At 38.9% G+C, this 18,708-nt stretch overlaps 2 protein-coding genes across 5 annotated transcripts in view; both read left to right on the forward strand.

Moving 5' to 3' along the window:
• The window catches only part of atp8b2 (ATPase phospholipid transporting 8B2), a 32,864-nt gene extending 26,043 nt beyond the window's left edge, over positions 1–6,821 (forward strand). For all 4 annotated transcript variants that reach the window (XM_037784054.1, XM_037784052.1, XM_037784055.1 and 1 more), the window contains 5 exons: positions 1,339–1,584; positions 1,730–1,868; positions 3,030–3,160; positions 4,829–5,425; positions 5,516–6,821. In XM_037784054.1, coding sequence (XP_037639982.1) covers positions 1,339–1,584; positions 1,730–1,868; positions 3,030–3,160; positions 4,829–5,425; positions 5,516–5,605 — 1,203 coding nt within the window. In that variant the 3' untranslated portion in view covers positions 5,606–6,821. The remainder of the gene's footprint in view (positions 1–1,338; positions 1,585–1,729; positions 1,869–3,029; positions 3,161–4,828; positions 5,426–5,515) is intronic.
• A 907-nt stretch (positions 6,822–7,728) lies between these two features.
• il6r (interleukin 6 receptor) lies at positions 7,729–18,053 on the forward strand. The gene is made up of 10 exons (XM_037785688.1): positions 7,729–7,992; positions 10,618–11,271; positions 12,379–12,502; positions 13,498–13,676; positions 13,783–13,949; positions 14,097–14,250; positions 16,644–16,690; positions 16,811–16,850; positions 17,162–17,264; positions 17,422–18,053. The coding sequence occupies exons 1-10, from the start codon at positions 7,902–7,904 to the stop codon at positions 17,720–17,722; spliced, it is 1,860 nt and encodes a 619-aa protein (XP_037641616.1). The 5' UTR covers positions 7,729–7,901; the 3' UTR covers positions 17,723–18,053.
• Positions 18,054–18,708: the final 655 nt, after the last annotated feature.

Consider the following 18,708-nt stretch of genomic DNA (forward strand, 5'->3'; position numbering starts at 1 on the left):
TGGTGTTTGTGCTGCACAAACTTGGAACAGTTTACATAACACATTAACACAATTGTACCTGTCCGGCTGAATGCTTCTTGTAATCCGTTAATTATGTTCTTGTGTGTATTTATTCTCTTGTATTGTACTCTTGACATCATTGTAAATGAGGGCATGCCCTCAATGATTCCTTGAGATTTAAATAATGCAATTGAATGAATTTTTGCTACATTAGCGAGAGATGACAATGTCGGTCTGTTGGTCTTTCATTTCAAAGAAATTTGAGAAACACTTCTCTGGTGCCACAATAAGGTTGACATCCATGATTTGAGTGAAATGTCTGGAAAACTACTGAATGGATTGCCATGACATTCATCCATGATGACGTTCAGGATATTGTACTAACTTTGCTGATCCTTTAATTTTTTCATCTAGTGCCATCATCAGGAAGCACTTTTGATTTGTCCAATATTTTGGTTTATGACCAAATACCTGAAAACTAATGATATTCCCATCATGTTTAGTGCTGCTAACACGCTAAACTAAGATGGTGAACATTATACCTGCTAAACATTGGCATGTAAGCATTGTCATTGTGAGTATGTTAGCATGCTGACGTTAGCATTTAGCTCAAAGCACCACTGTACTTAAAGGTCCCATATCATGCTCATTTTCAGGTTCATACTTGTATTTTGTGTTTCTACTAGAACATGTTTACATGCTGTAATGTTAAAAAAAAACTTTATTTTCCTCATACTAGTCTGCTTGAATATACCTGTATTCACCCTGTGTCTGAAATGCTCCGTTTTAGTGCATTTCAACGGAATTGCAACGAAGTGCAACAGAATTGTGTTGCCTGGCAACAGTTTGGGTCTATGTTTACTTCCTGTTAGCTGATGTTATTCACATACACTGCAACCAGGAATAAACTGGGACACATTTAGAATGTTTACGTTTAAAACCGTGTAATGGTCTAAATATTGTATATTTGTGACATCACAAATGGACAGAAATCCTAACGGCTTGTTTCAAAGGCACAATTTCTCAATATGGGCTGTGTGTATTTCTCTGTATATTGACCGCTTCGATACTTTCACAGTATTTATATAGCACCTAAACCTGCTTTATAATATAAAAGACATGAAATCTTACTTTTTACAATATGGGACCTTTAAGTACAGCTTCACACAGTCGCTAGCATGGTTGTAGACACTTAGTACTGTATTTTCTGGGTAACCTGTATGTAATTATTCCATGAAAAATAACAATTCTAGATCATTTCTGTAGTATATAACCACGACATAGCATTGCAGTCTTATTTTAGTTAACTGCAGCTCCTCACTTCCTGTCTCACTGCAGGATGTTCCTGACCAGAGGAGTCTGGAGTATCCTAAACTGTATGAGCCCGGGCAGCTCAACCTCCTCTTCAACAAGAGAGAGTTCTTCATCTGCATCGCCCAGGGCATCTACACATCCGTGGTGCTGTTTTTTGTCCCCTGTGCCGTCCTGTCCGACGCCACTCAAAGCACCGGTGTGCCCCTCGCCGACTACCAGACCTTTGCAGTCACCACAGCAACAGCCCTGGTCATTGTGGTCAGCGTACAGGTGAGAGAAACCACAGGAGTGTTAACTTTCATCGCAGCAGCTGGCAACCTTTATGTTTAACTCCAGTACTGTACTGTATGTTCCACCGTTGTGTATTAACGGTGCTGTTTTAAGCATCTGTGTATGTCTGTGTGTGATTATGCAGATCGCTCTGGACACAGGCTTCTGGACTGTTATCAACCACGTGTTGTTGTGGGGCTCTCTGGGCTGCTACTTCACCATCATGTTCGCTCTGCACAGTCAGACCCTCTTCAGGATCTTTCCCAATCAGTTCCACTTTGTAGGTCAGTCCCCTCTTCTCTTTAATTATTGTTAATTGTCGCTTTAATACTCTAGCCGATATCAGTATAGGTATTTCAGATTGAAAAATTAAAAAACAATATATAATTCTTAACTTTAGGATGCTTCATATTTGTCAAGTGAATTGTGATAGATTGCACTGAGGGAGGATATTTTAGAAATGTCAATAAACCTGTCTTATCGAGTGTATATATATATAGATACAGAAACAGAAGACATAATAGTAGCCTATTTTAAACAGTAAAGTTTGATAAAAATTAGATTACGCTAAATAAATCAACATAACAAAAGTATATGAAGATTGAATCAGGAAAAATGTCAATAAGGTGAAATACACATACAAATGCACCATAAAAACATTGATGCACCGCTGCCTGTTATTATATATATGTGTGATAAGCCAAAATCTGACTATAATATTTGCTCTGTGATAGAGAATAGTAATGTTTACTGTAATCACCTGCTGAAATCATTTCACACCACCCAGCCATGTCTCCTAAAAATTACATTCCTATCCACATGAAACTGCATTGTGAATTAAGATTAGAGGGAAACGTATTTTGTCACGGATTACGTTTGTTTTTGACGTAGGCTTATCACAAATGCGTTTGTAATGACAGTCCGAAGAAGTCTGCTCAAGGAGGAGGAGGTTGGGCTGGTGGATGAGTCAAAAAACACAGAACTTTTGCCCAGGAGACTGCTGTTTGTGTCCTGTGTGAAACTAAAAGTCAAGTCAATTTAGTCCACTTTTGTTCCCTAAACCTTACTATGTGCTTTTATTGCGTTTTTGTTCTGTTTTATGACAATTTCGTAGTCATTTTAATTATGTTTTTTACTAAACCTAACCAAATAGTTTTGTTGCATGTTTTGTTTTGTTTCAATTTACAACATTAATCACATGTTTAAAACTGTTTAAAACTGCAACCGTAATCTGAGGAGAAGATGCATTTCCCTCGAAACGTAATTGAGAATTCACTTGAATTGTATGGGAACATAGTTTTGAAGGAGACAGGGTTGCAGCGCCAGTGAGATCTTCATGTAAAGATGTATAATATCTGTGTGCTTACAGTCTTTGTGAAATGCTGTAAACTCCTGAAACATATTTGCTCATGTGTGTGTTTGTACGTGTGTGTTCGTGAGTGCAGGCAGTGCCCAGAGCACATTGTTGCAACCGGTCGTGTGGTTAACTATTGCGCTGGCGACAGCAATATGCATAGTTCCAGTTTTGGCATTCCGCTTCCTCAAGGTGGACCTCAAACCTCAGCTCTCCGACACGGTGAGAAAACACACACAAACACAAAGATGGGTCCATCTTCTTCATTGCAACATGTGTCAGTGTCTCGTCTTCGCAAACAGGTCGGTTTGAAACTGGTCTCAGCCAATCATTAACTGCACGAGTACAAACAGTTCATCTCTGAGTGTGTGTGTGTGTGAGTGTGTGATGAGTTCATGCTTTTCGTCACTGGCCCCACGCGTTGTAAATACTCTGCAAATATTGACTTAATCAGTGTACCCTAATGACACGAGTTACTTTTAGTAATACGAGCTCAGTGTCAGTCAGTGTGTCTCAAGCCAGCTGGGCGTCCAACCGAAGCCGCAGTCAAGATGGTGCGAAGGAGTTCCTTTTTTTTAATTTGTTTTTAGTTTCTCTACAGTCACTATTACTGGTGTCTATGCGTGGGATACATTTTGGGTTGTAAAGTACGAAGAGTTTTGAGTTTGAGATTGAGTATTAGGTAGAAAAGTGGCAGTATAGGCGATTTGAGGGGGAATGAGGTGGGATGCCACCCCCTTTGTTAGTAAAAGGACCAAAATACAACACCCTTGTTAACCTGAGATCCCCCCCTCTCCATCCCCTACTAGCAGAGAGTGCAGGGTCAGAGGCAGGGAATGAAATTAGCACCTGCCACCTGTCAAATACAGGGTAAATGTTGGCTGTGGGAGGTAAAAAATTCCAGGCACCTGCCACCATGGCAGACAGGTTTTCCTTATATTAAGAAACATTATTTTTAAAAAGCAATTGCTACGTTAAAAATAGTCAGGAATTAAGATTACATGATGTATTGCATATTTCTACTGTCTGGTACCACTGACTCAGCGTTTATAATTCTAAAGCATTCTGCGTAGATTTCAGAAGTGGCAGACTGAGTTGCCGGTGGAAATGTTCAGTGACCTGCCACAGTGTGAGGAAAAGACTTAATTTCAGACCCTGAGTAGAGGGGTTGTTTAGTTGACTCATCATGATCCTTTATCTGACTGAAGGGCCTTTCACACAGAACGCGACAACGGCACTACTGTGCTCTGAAACCCATCATTTCCAACGGCTTGTGTTACACCATAACTGCTTCGCTGCACCAAGCAACGCGCCTGGTTGAACGCTGCCCTGAACCCAGCGGCGAGTGCAGCTCAAACTGCGCTCTCTGTGAAAGGCCCTTCAGGCAGACTAGACTAACATGTCTGCCCCTGCAAGCTCTCTGCTAATAAGGGATGGAGAGGGGCGGTGGCAGGTTAACAAGGGGGATGGCATCCCCCCTCAAATTACCTCTATCTATCTATCTATCTATGTGTGTGATTTTGCATATTTTTTATGCTAAATGCAGTACCTGTGAGGGTTTCGGGACAATATTTGTCATTGTTTTGTGTTGTTAATTGATTTACAATAATAAATATATACATTCATTTGCATAAAGCGAGCATATTTCATAGCATATATTCTACTCCCATGTTGATAACAATATTAAATACTTGACAAATCTACCTTTAAGGTACATTATGAACAGATTAAAAAATGTGCTATTATTTTGCGATTAATCGTGATTCAATATTTGAATCTATTGACAGCCCTAATATACTGTATATATAGATATATAGATATATATATGGACCCACAATTTCAGGACCAAACCACCAAAACCTCCTCTCCTCTCCTCTGTTCCTTCTCCAGGTGCGCTACACTCAGCTGGTGCGTCAGAAGAAGCGAAAGCCGGTAGGTCGTAGCATGGGAGGTGCCTGGCGTGGGGTGGGCAGCGTGTCAGAGGGCCGTCTGGGCGCTCGCAGCGGTTCCAGGAGGTCAGGCTACGCCTTTGCCCACCAGGAAGGATTTGGAGAGCTGATCACCTCAGGGAAGAACATGAGGCTCTCGTCTCTGGCCCTGGCCTCCTTCGCCTCCAGACACAGCTCCAGCTGGATCGACACGCTCCGCAGGAAGAAACCAACTCACGCTCACACTCCCCCCAGCGCCTCCGGGGAGTGCAGCCCAGCACCCAGTTGTGTCTCTGGGTCCGTTCCGCCGCTCTCAAACTCCTCCTCTGTTCTGGGCGGCTCACAAGATGCGCCCATCGAGGAGGAGACGGGCGCAGCGCCATCCCAAAATATGCCGACTGTTCCCGTTTCATCCACACAAACACCACCAGCTTCAGAAGCAGCTGCACCTCAGGGTTCAGTCCAGGCCCTCAATGCTGGCGTCCTCACCGCCGCAGCAGTGAGGTCCCATGGGGGAGACACACCTGGAGGCTGGACGATCACTCTGGGCGCCGTGCAGGTGAGCTGCTGTTATTTCCCATTTGTATATCAAAAATGACAACACATGTAAAATCACACAGACTGACACAACTCTTCCTCTCTCCAACAGGAAGCTCTGTTTGGTTGGAAGGCTAAGCCCACTGCATCCAACAGCCCGGGCCCAACCTCTGTTGCCAAGGAAACCAGCCAGATTGAGTGAAACATTCAAAATAAACGGAGGAATAACTCGTTCACTACTGTCCATCCACATGTTTGCACACACATACGGGATGTGTTGTGTGCTTACCTGGAGAGACACTGAGACATCGAGAGCAGACTGTCATAATACACTGTGCTCTTCTCTCTGTTTCCCAACTGAAGCTTCTATAATAAATCAAACAAATCCAAATCATAGGAAGAAATGAAGTGGCACATCCGAATGACATGGACCTTGTGTGGTGATATACACGTTGCCACGGCATATGATAACTGTGCTCATGAATGACGAGAACATCACGAGATTTACAGTATTTAACTGAAGGAATGCAGCAGGTTGCGGAAACATAATTAATGACCTAAAATAATGTTTCCACTTGTCACTTCAAATTTAGCCTCACTCACAACCAAGTCGCGCAGCATCTCTCAAAATCAGCAGTGGGTTGAAGAACAAGACTTTGAATCAGTGAAGTGCAGGCATTATTATCTGTAAATATGTTTTTGTTCATTATAGTTCTCAGTGAGAACGGTGCTTTACGTTACAGGACACTGTGTACCTTATCTCCCATTGATCTGTTTTCTTACTTACTATACCTCGACTTCACATGTTCTTTTTTGCATCATATTGATGTGTTTTGTAATGGCCTCGTTGAGTTGCATCTTAAAGCAAGCTCTCAGTGCTTTTTCTCCTCTTTGCAAGTTTTTTTTTTTTTTCTTTTGCTCTGACAAAAGGGCCAGATCATGTTAACAAACTGCCACTGGCTTACTTTAGGTTGGGAAAAGTGCAAAGAAACTCTGTGAAAACAAAAAAGGCAGTAGCAGACATTTGAATGTGATTTGTCAAACAGACTGTACTTGTCCATGAATAAAGGGAAGGTGTTTGGAGATAATGATGCCTTAACGATGCCAACATTTTGGTCCTCGAAGCTCTTTCTGGTCCATCAGTCAAGTACAACATCCATCTGTGTTGCAAATGCTCCTGTTCATTACTGACGAGATAATAAGTAGAGGAACCAGAGAAACGATATAAACCTATTCCAGGGTCTGTCCCTTTTACTACAGTCTTCAACAAAGCAGAATGCTAACATGATCTGCAAAAACAAGGCTGGAAATTAATGTACTGTGCAGTATTTGGCCCCATGAATTGTTTAAGCTTGGGTCGGAGCTGTTGAACGGTGGTCAATAAACATGTCATCTCTCTTTCAAGGGAGAGAAACAAACTGTGTCCATGCAAATGTTATTTCAAGTAGCAACCAGTGTTAGATAGAAATGACTACGCTGTGGTGGAGCGTGAAATGAGGTAGAAATGAGCTGGCAACTTGAGATTTGTTTTCAGTTTAACCACAAAAACCAGATCTGTGGTACTTTATGTGGCAAAAGCACTCTTAAGTCCTAGTTTATCATGGTGCACCATCACTTTCTATTAGCTGAGGTGAAAATATTAGTGGAAAGACATATTTTGAGATTTTGAGTTGTGTCTAAATAAAAGAAAAATATGTTTTTTTTTATTGCACTTGGCAAAAAGAGAAAATATATCACAATGGAAACAAGCAATCACTACAATTAAATCCTTCATATAATTGTTCTTAGTGTCCCCAAGGTCTAGGGTCCCAAAGGGAGGGATTTGGTTGGCACAGAAGTTTTTATTTAAATTACTTTTTGTTGTTGTTTGTTTTTTTTTCTTTTCTTTTTCTGTAGCTACTTGCCAATTTTGTATTGATTAGTGCATGACAATTTGTGATTATATTATTTTACTCTAATGGTGATCTATCAATTTGCAACCCCACCCTATATAATTATGCTTAAATACCAATAAAAAATAGATCACAAAAAAAAATTCCAAATAAACTTTGTAATAAAATTAAAATAAATGCAACTCTTATTAAAACTAGACAAAATCAAAATACAAGATCCCACACATGGTGTTGAATAAAATGCACCATGTATGATAAAACATTGTGGATAAAAGAGACAGTAACTTAAGTATGACAGACTTTATATTTAAATATTATAACAGCAGGCCTATTTTCAGCTTTCAAGGGGGTTTTATTTTGAAAGTGGGGAGGATTTCCTCTGTGTAACTGGCTGAACAAGAGGAAGAGAGCAGGCTGGGATTTCACAATAACGGGTCTTACTGACAACCAGAGGAAGCTGGTGTAGCTGCACTTTAACAGCCCTGTCAGTAGAGGAGGACTGTTAGTTGTTGTTGTTGATAGGAGTCACAACAATCTCCAACTGGTGCTGTCTGCCTGAAAGTGATGGTGTGAGGAGGACTGGTGAAGGGAGACTCATGCGCAAAGATGCGGATCTTTCTCCCTTTGCTGTGTGCTCTGTGTGCTCTGTGCAGCACACCGGTCCAAGGGATCTTCGAGGGAACCTGTCCCAGAAAAGGTAAAACTACCACAAACAATGTCTGTCTGTTTATCATGCTGTGTAGGCTATGTTTGTGAAGTTATGGCAAAATGAGGACTTGCCAGAGTGTGTTGGCTAATATATATATTTTTTGTTTACCTTATTGTCACCCACAGGAGTTTATTCAGTGTTGTCATTTTTTTTTTTATTTGACTGGTGATCAATCACAGTAAATAGATAAAGACAACTCATAGTGTAGCAAAAGTTGTTTTATTTACATATTTCATAGGCTAGCCTTACAAACCTTGCAGTATATTTCTAAATTGTTAATTTAAAATATATACATAACTGCTTTAAATGATCTGTGTTGTCTAATATATAGATATATATTGATCTTATTGTCACCCACAGGAGTTTATTCAGTGTTGTCATTTTTTTTATTTGACTGGAGATCAATCACAGTAAATAGATAAAGACAACTCGTAGTTTAGCAAAAGTTGTTTTATTTACATATTTGACATCATAGGCTAGCCTTACAAAACTTGAAAAAAGTATATTTCTAAATAGTTCATTTAAAATATATACATAACTGCTTTAAATGATCTGTGTTGTCTAATTTTTTTTTTACCTTATTGACACCCACAGGAGTTTATTCAGTGTTGTCATTTTTTGTTATATGATTGGAGATCAATCACAGTAAATAGATAGACAACTCGTGATTTAGCAAAAGTTGTTTTATTTACACAGTTCAAAGGCTAGCCTTACAAAACTTGAAGTATATTTCTAAATAGTTCATTTAAAATACATACATAACTGCTTTAAATGATCTGTGTTGTCTAATATTTTTATTTTTTTACCTTATTGTCACCCACAGGAGTTATTCAGTGTTGTCATTTTTTTTTTTATTTGACTGGAGATCAATCACAGTAAATAGATAAAGACAACTCATAGTTTAGCAAAATTTGTTTTATTTACACATTTCACATCATAGGCTAGCCTTACAAAATTTGCAGTATATTTCTAAATAGTTAATTTAAAATATATATACATAACTGCTTTAAATTATCTGTGTTGTCATTCTGTGTTGTTTTACATCGAAATTGATGTTTTGCAAAGCTTTTGTGGAAACGTTCTTCGTACTATTTATTTACAGTTTTTAATTAGTTTATGATTTCTTCAGAAGTTCAGACCCTGAATTATTATTTTTTTTCTAAATTCAGGGTCTGGCTTCCCCTTACAAAAGATAAGTTTATTCAAGTGTGCTATACTTCTTTTAAACTTGAAATAAGTGAGTATGCTTCCTGTTTACTTTTTTTGTACTTATCAGATATATACTTAACAAAATCATACTTAAGTATACTTGGCTTATACCGACAAGTATACAGAAAAGTCTAACTTGGCAAGTATACAGAGGAGTCCAAGCATACTTGGCTTGTACTGAAAAGTATACAGAAAAGTATGTATATTTGGCTATGTAACTTAAAGAAAACTTACAAGTATACTTGCAGGATAAAAACTATTAAACTAGTAGTGTACTGAGAGTATACTTTGAAGTGTACTTTCATAAACTAAAAAGTGGGCTACAAGTACATAACTAACCTGTAAGTTCACTTGTAGTATAGTTCATATTATAGTTGCAGTACAAAATACAACTTGGATGTGAACTGTTACGTTTAAAGTACACTTAAAAGTATACTTTTATAAACTAAAAAGTGGGCCAATTTGGTCCCGGGATGTATTGAAGTAGTACACTTACAAGTATACTACTAGTACATTGATACTCGTATACTTATTACATAAAATATGATTGAGAATGTACTTAAGTAAACTTAAGTTTACTTTGTAAAATAATCTTGAAGTATACTTCTTTTTTGTAAGGGTCATCGGCAGCATGTACAAATAACTACTCTTATTTGCCACCTCTCTGCTCACCAATCAGCGTCCACTATAAATGTGTTTTTATACTTGGTTGTGTTTGTTGTACTAATGGAGGGCATGAAGCTTCTTTTACTTTGATGTCAAAAGTTCTGCACTTTAGTCATCCAAATTATTTCTGCACAGGGTCAGGCAAATTTAAATGTTAGATGTGTAAATGTATGAAACCTAAAACCAGTTCACACACAGTATAGATGTGTTGTTCTGCCTTCTCTCAGCTGCTCTCTATTTTCCCTATCTGATTTCTAGGCAAAAAAAGAGGGGAAAGTGGGAGTAAGGGAGAGAAAATGTGTTTGCACTAGACAAGGGCAATGGACCTCTGACGTCAAGCCAGTCTATTCTAAACAGGAAGCTGTATACACAAGGCTTTTTGCAAGTCATAATTAACTGTGTGAGTTTTGAGTGTACTCAGGAAATCTGCATAATTAGGGGATGTCAGAAATGTGACTAAATGAGAGATGAAACAGAGAGGACATTATTTAGTCCAGGGAAGAAGAGAGATCTATTAAAAGAGGAAGTTCAAAAGGAGTTGGTTATTTTGGTTATGCAACGTTGCATCTTATCTGTGCTGTGCCTAGTCGACTGCAACCAATACCCTTGACATTTTGTGCAAAATACTAACTGAGTTCAATAAACAAGTCTTGAATTCAAACACAATTCAAGGCAGCGCACACATTGTTTTTATATTAGTTCTATAAATGTTTTGTTGTTGTTTGTTTTCTTGCGCAGACCCTCCCCCTGGTGTGTTGGTTTTATCTCCGGGCAGTAAGTTGGTTTTGACCTGCAGCGGTCATGTGGAGGTGGACGGAGTCAAGGTCATCATGGCCAGAAACAGCTCAAACACCGACAGAAGAAGGAGTACTTCTGATGCAACCCCAACCACTGTAACCATTATAAGAAACACTGGAGTTTTGATGAAAAGTGACCAACATACTGCAGAGAATAGTGTAAGTGACTCTAATCCTGCTGAGGCTGGAGAAAACAGAAGCCTCGGACATGCAGGAACAGGAACCACAGCTTCTCCCAGCACTCACACGGTCCGGCCAACTGGTGTGAGCAGACTGTTTAAGCGTGAATCCATCTCGGAGACTGAGGAGATGGATGGCGAGAGCGATTATGGGGAAGAGGAGGAGGAAGAGGAGGAGGAAGAGGAGGAGGAGGAGGGGGAGGAAGGGAGCAGAGTGACAAGGGGCATAAAGTCAAGACCACAGTGGAAGTGGAACGGGAGAACAGTCGGAAAAGGAGACAGAGACTGGGGTGAAGTTACATTTGAGAGGAGAGGGTCTTCACTGTCTCTGTCCTCAGTGAGACTGACCGACTCTGGGAAGTACACGTGTTATCACAGAGGCAGAGAGAGGTTGTCCTTAAAGGTAGACGTTGCAGGTGAGTCACAACGGCAATGAAGTTGTAATGGATGATTGAAGTTGTCAATTTGATTTGATTCATGGGATGTTCGTCCTTTGTCCTTTCAATTGTCCTAACATATCTTACTTTTCACTACAAAATAAAAGGTTTAGCATTTGTGATGGTTTTCTCTATACAATACAGTGTGAGTAAGACATTGCAAAGTGAATGTAAGGACTTAGTGTAAATGAAAGATATGATCAGCGTGACAATAAAAAACTGAGTAATGATGTAGGAGTACAGTACAACAAGATATTATTATAAGATATTATGTCAGATATTCATGAAGGTCTTAAAGGAACAGTGTGTAACATTTCGGGGAATCTATTAGAAGAAATGGAATATAATATTGATAACTATTTTTTCTTTAGTGTATAATCACCTGAAACTAAAAATCGTTGTGTTTTTCGTCAGCTTAGAATGAGTCCTTCGTATCTACATAGGGAGCAGGTCCTCCCCACAGAGTCCTCCATGTTGTTCCGCCATGTTTCTACAGTAGTCCAGAACGGACAAACCAAACACTGGCTCTAGAGAGAGAGCCTTTCACGTTTTTACGTTACTTGAAGGCCACCGTAGTTCTCTGACATGCTTGTAAGACTGCGGTAATGTGAGCTGCAGAATGCAAAAAAAACGTGGTACCGGCATCCACCGTCTGACTTCCATTGCTCCTAAAGTAGTGTTATTATGGTATACACACTGCACCTTTAACATAACATTATATTGTTCATTATTTCATTAAAAAATATGATGAATACATTCTTTAATGGATATATGCTGTTGGGATGATGCTTTGCTTCTCTCTGTGTACATGATTGTTGATTGAATATCTTTCTGTTTTTGATTGTTGGTCGGACAAAACAAATATTTAAAAATGTCATGTTGAACTCTGGGAAAGTGTTAAGGCCATTTTATATTATCTTTAAAACAATAATTTACAGTTTAATCTATAACAAAAATAATTGGTATTTGTAGCCTAACAGTGTTTAACAGTGTGGTTGATGAGATATATTTAGGAAAGACAATAAATGACTTACTGACTGACTGAATGAATGTACGGTATAACTGCATGTCTTCTGTACGTGTTAGATCCTCCAGAGAGTCCCAGTCTGTCCTGCTACAAAAGGTCACCCAGCAGTAAGATTCGCTGTGAGTGGACGCCTCAGAAGCCCATCGCTATATTGCCTAACTGTTACCTGCTACTCAGTAAAAGGTGAGGACAAACTAACACTATAACTCTCCAATGAATAACTTATACATGTGTGTGGAAATAGTAAATAATACTTTTCAAACAAATCTTTTACAACATTACAAACTATGATATAGATTTAGTTTCTTTTCAGTCCCTGTATCAACTGACCCACCAATACTATATATACATATATATATATACATATATATATATATATATATATGTATATATATAATATGTACAATAAATCATTTGAATTATTCCTCTTTGACACCTTGTCACAGATTATTCCTCGTATAGGAGGATGCCATAGAAACATGAAGGAAATGTGAGCTCAGCTCAAGTGCTGAAAGGAGTTGAAAATTCAGTCGAAGTTGAATATCTATGCTTTTATTGGATAGCTGACAGTAGATAAATGACAGGGAAAGAGGGGAGAGAGAGAGAATACTTAGCTGGACCACTCGGCCACCTTGGCAGAATAATACCTTTTAATGTACTGTACTTCACATATGGGATGTGAAGTGGTTAAAGAGGACCTATTATGCAAATTTTCATGTGCTTATTTGTATTTTGGGTTTCTACTAGAACATGTTTACATGCTTTAATGTTCAAAAAACACTTTATTTTTCTTTCATACCGGCTGTGCCGCAGCACCTCTTTTCACCCTCTGTCTGAAACACTCTGTTTGAGCTCCTGCCTCTTGTTACTTGATGACATCACCACATTACGGAAGAAAAGGCAGGACTTCAAGCAAGGTGTTTCAGGCAGTTCAGGAGCAGTGTTTCTGTGGGGGAGAGTAACTCCCTCTGCTGTGGACTTTGGGTTTTGTAACTTTGCAGACCTTTCACATGCATAGAAAACTATATAACACACTAAAGGAAAGGGAAAAAGCACAAAAGCATAATAGGTCTTCTTTAAAACTACAACAGCAATTTAAGTTATGTTCTCTGTGTCTTTATATCATACCCATCTTTGTGTGAGTGAAACTGCTTTTTCTTCGTGGATCCATCTCTCAGCCATACAGACGCATTCCTTCGTGTGGACTGCTCATACTCATCTCGGCGCTCCCGTTGTTGGTGTGCTCTGGACCACAACGGGAACCAGCTGAGGACCATTCACACGGCCTACCTGTGTGTTACGAGCACCGCAGGCAACGCCACCAGCGCCCTGCTGCACTTCTCACCTCTGGAAATCTGTAAGTTTGAGTGTGTTGAGGCGGGCGTGTCCATGCCTCACATGTGTGTTTGGTTTGATGTAAGGGTTAATTAAAGCCCTCACTGTATTCCTTCCTGCTCCCTCAGTAAAGCCCGACCCTCCATCAGATGTGACAGTAAGACAGGAGGAGGGACAGGAGACGAGGATGAAGGTCACCTGGAGTTTTCCAATCTCCTGGAAGTCTCAAGACCACTTTTATGAACTAATCTACGAGATCAAATACCGACCTTACTCCTCGTTCGATCATGGGCAGGTGTGTGCTGGTCGTCGGTGTGTGTGTGTGTTTACTTTTCACAGTTGTAGTAGATCAATGCACTTTGGGCTTTTCTGACCTGAAACAATTAAACACCCACGTGTGATGTGTGTTTACCTGGTTGTCTTGCTGTGTGTGTCTATATAGATACAGAAGCTTAGGGAGCGCTCCTACACGATCACTGATGCAATGCCTGGTATTGAGTACCAGATACAGCTCAGAACTAAGGATGAGTATGATGGTCACTGGAGTGACTGGAGTACACCTGTCCATGCCAGCAGTTGGTTGTTGACAACAACAGGTAAACTAAACACACATGCAGACACAAGTAGAAAAAACGTATTGAATCAAGCCATTTCAAAATTGGGCTGACGCTATCGTTAGTGGAAAATGTAAATCATAGAACTTCATCGCCTCGGTCATAGGCCTACATGATCCACCGTGGACACAGACAGAAGTAGTCATGACAACCTGAGGAGAGAGACGTCCTGTTTCCTTCCCGTATGATTGGGTTTTCCCCAGGAGCTGTTCATAAACACCCTCCCATACGTACACTGTTAAGAATTTCCCAGTAAAATAACAGTAAAGAACTGGCAGCAGGGTTGCCTTTATGTTACTGTAAAATTAACATTATTATACTGTCGCTGAAATTTACAGCTTTGTACTGTTAATGAAAAATACAGTTCGAACTTTATTAATTTCACAGTATTTTACAGTTAATTTACTGTTTAAAGATACATTATATAGATGTTTTTCACCTTTCTTTTACATTATCTTACTGATTTGTTTTAATGCACTATTTATTTTTTACATACATTTTAATAAACATTATTTTTTGCCTAGATGAATAGACTTAGCAGGTTACAGACATAGGAATAGTCACACTAAATACAATTAAAGGCACTTGTTAGGAAAAAGGCTATAATAGACTTGTTAACACTTTTCCCAAAATTGTGTGTCTATAGCTGGCTACAAGCACAGAATGCAAACCATAACAACATGTGAGAGAAGAACAATAAAGCTAATTCACTGATTTTACAATCATGTACAATGTACAAGCCTCACATGTTCAGATCAGGTCCCAGAATTAAAAAAATACTGCATGAAACTGTTACTGATGATACTTTAGACAGTTGATCAGCAGTAAAGTGCTGTTTTTTAAGAATGCATTATAGTTCAGTTAAAAAATGAGCGTAATTTAACAGGTTTTCTTTTGTATTAACAGTAAAGCACTGTTTTTAGCAATAACAGGTTAATACTGTTGAAATCCTGCTGTAAATTAACAGCAATTGTTAACAGTGTAGACACTTTTACCCCTTCCAGTTGAATAAGTTGTTTACTCATCGTGTACAGCTTGCCTGCAGTATTCTGGATCCTGGATGCAAGTTGAAAATATTTAGAAAATGTGTATGAATGCATCTTAATATCCTGATGTTCTTTGCAAAATGTAATATACCCCCATTTAAAGTTAAAGTGACACATGTGCTTGCTAATTTTGGCATGAAAGTGAAACTTCTTTCATGTTTCAAAATGTTTTATCTTGGTTTTTTCAGTACTTCCCTCTATACCATGTGAACTGGACTCTCTCCATTCCCTTGATATCCTTCATATCTATTTTGACATGTTTGACTATTTGAGTTAGAGTTAGATGAGAAGTGCTCTCATATCTTGTTGTTTTTACATTTTTTTTGCACAGATTTAACAAATTTATTTAGTGAGCAGCTAGTAAGCAGACTTAAAAAGACTTTGACAGTCAGACTAGCTGTGTCTCCTTGTTTCCAGTCTGCTAAGCTAAGCTGATTGTATCCTGGGGGCTGGGAGCAGTGGGCGATTGTATCAGGGTGACCGTGGCCCCCCCTTGGCGGCGTCACTGGCTCAAGGTTCATATTTATTGTCCCGACACGAGAGTGGTATCGATCTTCTCTCAGAAAAAAGCAAATAAGCGTATTTCCCAAAAGTCAAACTACTACTTTAGTTTCCTGGTGGCTTAGGGATTTAAGAAGCTGACCATGTAATCACTTCCTTATAAACTTCCCCTGACACCAGACTGCGACCTTTGTTGCACGTCGTCAACTTTTTTCTCTCCTCTCATTTTCTGTCACCCCTCTGCGGTGTGTTATTAAAATAAGGGCAAACACCCCCAAAAAATATTTGTATTACCTTGTCTCTCAGGATATGTATAACAGCTCCTCTGGTTTATGATAAACACCTTTTAATTTACCTTTAGATCAGGGAATGTGGCTTTATTTACAGTGTATAACACTGTATAATAGGAAAATACATGCACATATAGTATTTAATATGCAGGTATATCCCAGAAGAAATCATCAACAAAATATTTTGGGAGTGCGAGTTCTTTTAAAAAGAAATCAGATTCTTCTTTTAAAAACATCAAAACATTTGATATACTAGTTTAAGACATCTTGAATGCAAAATATATTTTTTTTTTTGTACAAAACTTGACTATATAAAAGTCAAGTGTTTAGTGGTTCCCAACCTTTTTTTGCTTGTCATGAGATTAATGTCTGAAAAAAATTAACATAGTCTAATTTTGTGTCGCAGAAATTGATTTTTGTCTTCAATATGTTTTCACTTTTCATACATTTTAAATGTCATGATGAAAGATCTATTGCAGGGACTTCCTTTCTGTCGTTTTTAATAACAGTTCATCTGTATGGATGTCTCTCTCCTCAGCTAAAGGGTCAGACGACTTGGCGAATTATTATCCCTCCGCCCCAACGGTAAGAGTCTCAAATGTGTCACTGAGAAAATCATTAATTGTCCCCTAACACTTGTGCTGCATACAGTATTCATCGTTGTCCTTCCTCCGGTGTCTCACGCCGTCTCTTGTGTTACCTTAGGATTGCGGCTCTGGTACAGATGGCTACGATGAGTGTGATGGTAAGATAGCTAGCAGACAGTAAAATATTTTGGTTATAATTAGGTGTGTGTAAGTGATGGGGGAAAATAACAAGAGAGAGGGAACTCTTGAATATTGTTAGTGCTGAAAAACCCCCTCTGCCCCACTGGGTTTCAACAGGAAGCCATGTCATCATAATAACTGAGGCTTAACAACGAAACAAGTCACAGGAAACATGGCTCAACACACCTAGCTCACACACACACACACACGCACACAAATTCAATCACACCCAAACATACTTACATGAATGTTATTCTTATTGATTAGGATTTCTCACTCTTTCCTGCAGATCCTGAACCAGTGCAAATTGTTTCGGATGTGTCACATCATGTCCTGTGGATCTCTGGTTTATTTGTTCTCTTGTCGGTCATTTTGGCTGCCTACATATTCAGGTAGCAAATATTTATATATATAAATATCGAAAATAGTATTTCCTGCTGTGCAATAAACATGGATATAACATGAGTCACATAATAGCCAGTGGATGTACGTCCACAATTTGAAACCTCAGCAATCTATTTCAATTAACTTCTCTTTTTTTCATTTCAGACATAAGAAGAGATTTCTGTCTAAACTCGAGAGTCTGAGTGTCGTCACCCAGTGTGGTGACTCTCCTCGGCCTCCGCCCTCAGCCCCAACGCCTCCAGAAGGGCAGGCTCTGGTGACCTCTGCCCCTCCTCGTTACAAAGCACCCCCACCAAGCGAAGTGGAAGAAGGGGAAGAAGAAAATGAAGAAGAAGAAGAAGAAGAAAAAGAAGAAGAAGAAGAAGAAGAAGAACAGCGGCTGAAGGAGAGGACAGAAGCAATGCACTTCAACAACACAAGTTATTTCTTTCTCCAAAGGGAGTGACGAGCAGGCAGAAAGGGGAATAAAACTAGCCAGAGCCGGTGTCAGAGAGGACAAAAGGATAATGTGTAATGTGTATAAATTGTGATGGTTCTCCAATGAGCTTCTGTTAGAAGCAAACTCATGACCAGCTTGTATAGTATCTGTCTCTCTTTCTATCTCTAACTAATGCCTAAAATACCTCTACAAGACTTTTTGTTGTTTTTGTCTTAAGAGCAGCCTTTAAGCTACTCTCTCCTCTGTGCCAATTTAAAGTGTGATGATAAACTGTGGACTAGATGTCATGTTCTGTTTGTATATGATTGTATTAAGGTTCATAAAATATATCACTTGCCCTTTCCACATATTCTTTAAGGTTTGAAAAAGAACTGCCAATAGTTGCTGTCAAAAGCATTGGCTGTCCGTCTGTTTTCCAGCGTTTTAGACTGATAAAGCTGTTCTGATGGTCTTGTTTAAGGTTGTGTGTTGCTCCAAAGAAAGATTAAGGACTCAAAAAAGACCCTGAAAAGTCTTATGAACTGTGCAAAGTGGCCACTGCCCTCTGGCCCCAGAACTCAAGGCTTACCTTTTTCGGGATATTTATTTACCACTAAAGAATAAAATCAATTCCCTTATGAAGAAGTAGTATACTTTTATGAAGTATACTTAAGTAAAGTGCAAGTATATATTTCCCAAGTATACTTTATAAGTATACTAATATCAATGTATTAGTAGAATAATTGTGGGTGTACTACTTTATACTTCCTGGGGCTAAATTAGTTTATAAAAGTATATTTTTAAGTATACTTTAAGTATAAGAATAGTAAACTTTGGGTTCACAACTAGTTTACACCTAAGTTTTATTTTGTACTACAACTATACTAGAAGTATACAGATAGTTTACTAGTTTTATACTTGTAGCCCACTTTTTAGTTCATGAAAGTAAACTTTAAAGTATACTCTCAGTAAACTAGTTTAATAGTTTTTATCCTGCAAGTATACTTGTAAGT

This window comes from Sebastes umbrosus, chromosome 11 (genome assembly GCF_015220745.1).
Source record: "Sebastes umbrosus isolate fSebUmb1 chromosome 11, fSebUmb1.pri, whole genome shotgun sequence".
Lineage (NCBI taxonomy): Eukaryota > Metazoa > Chordata > Actinopteri > Perciformes > Sebastidae > Sebastes > Sebastes umbrosus.

Coding starts and splice junctions, on each gene's coding strand:
- il6r (XM_037785688.1), top strand. CDS start 7,902: ATGCGGATCTTTCTCCCTTTGCTGTGTGCTCTGTGTGCTCTGTGCAGC. Junction 12,503..13,497: donor TACCTGCTACTCAGTAAAAG/GTGAGGACAAAC, acceptor TCCATCTCTCAG/CCATACAGACGCATTCCTTC. Junction 16,691..16,810: donor ATTATCCCTCCGCCCCAACG/GTAAGAGTCTCA, acceptor GTGTTACCTTAG/GATTGCGGCTCTGGTACAGA.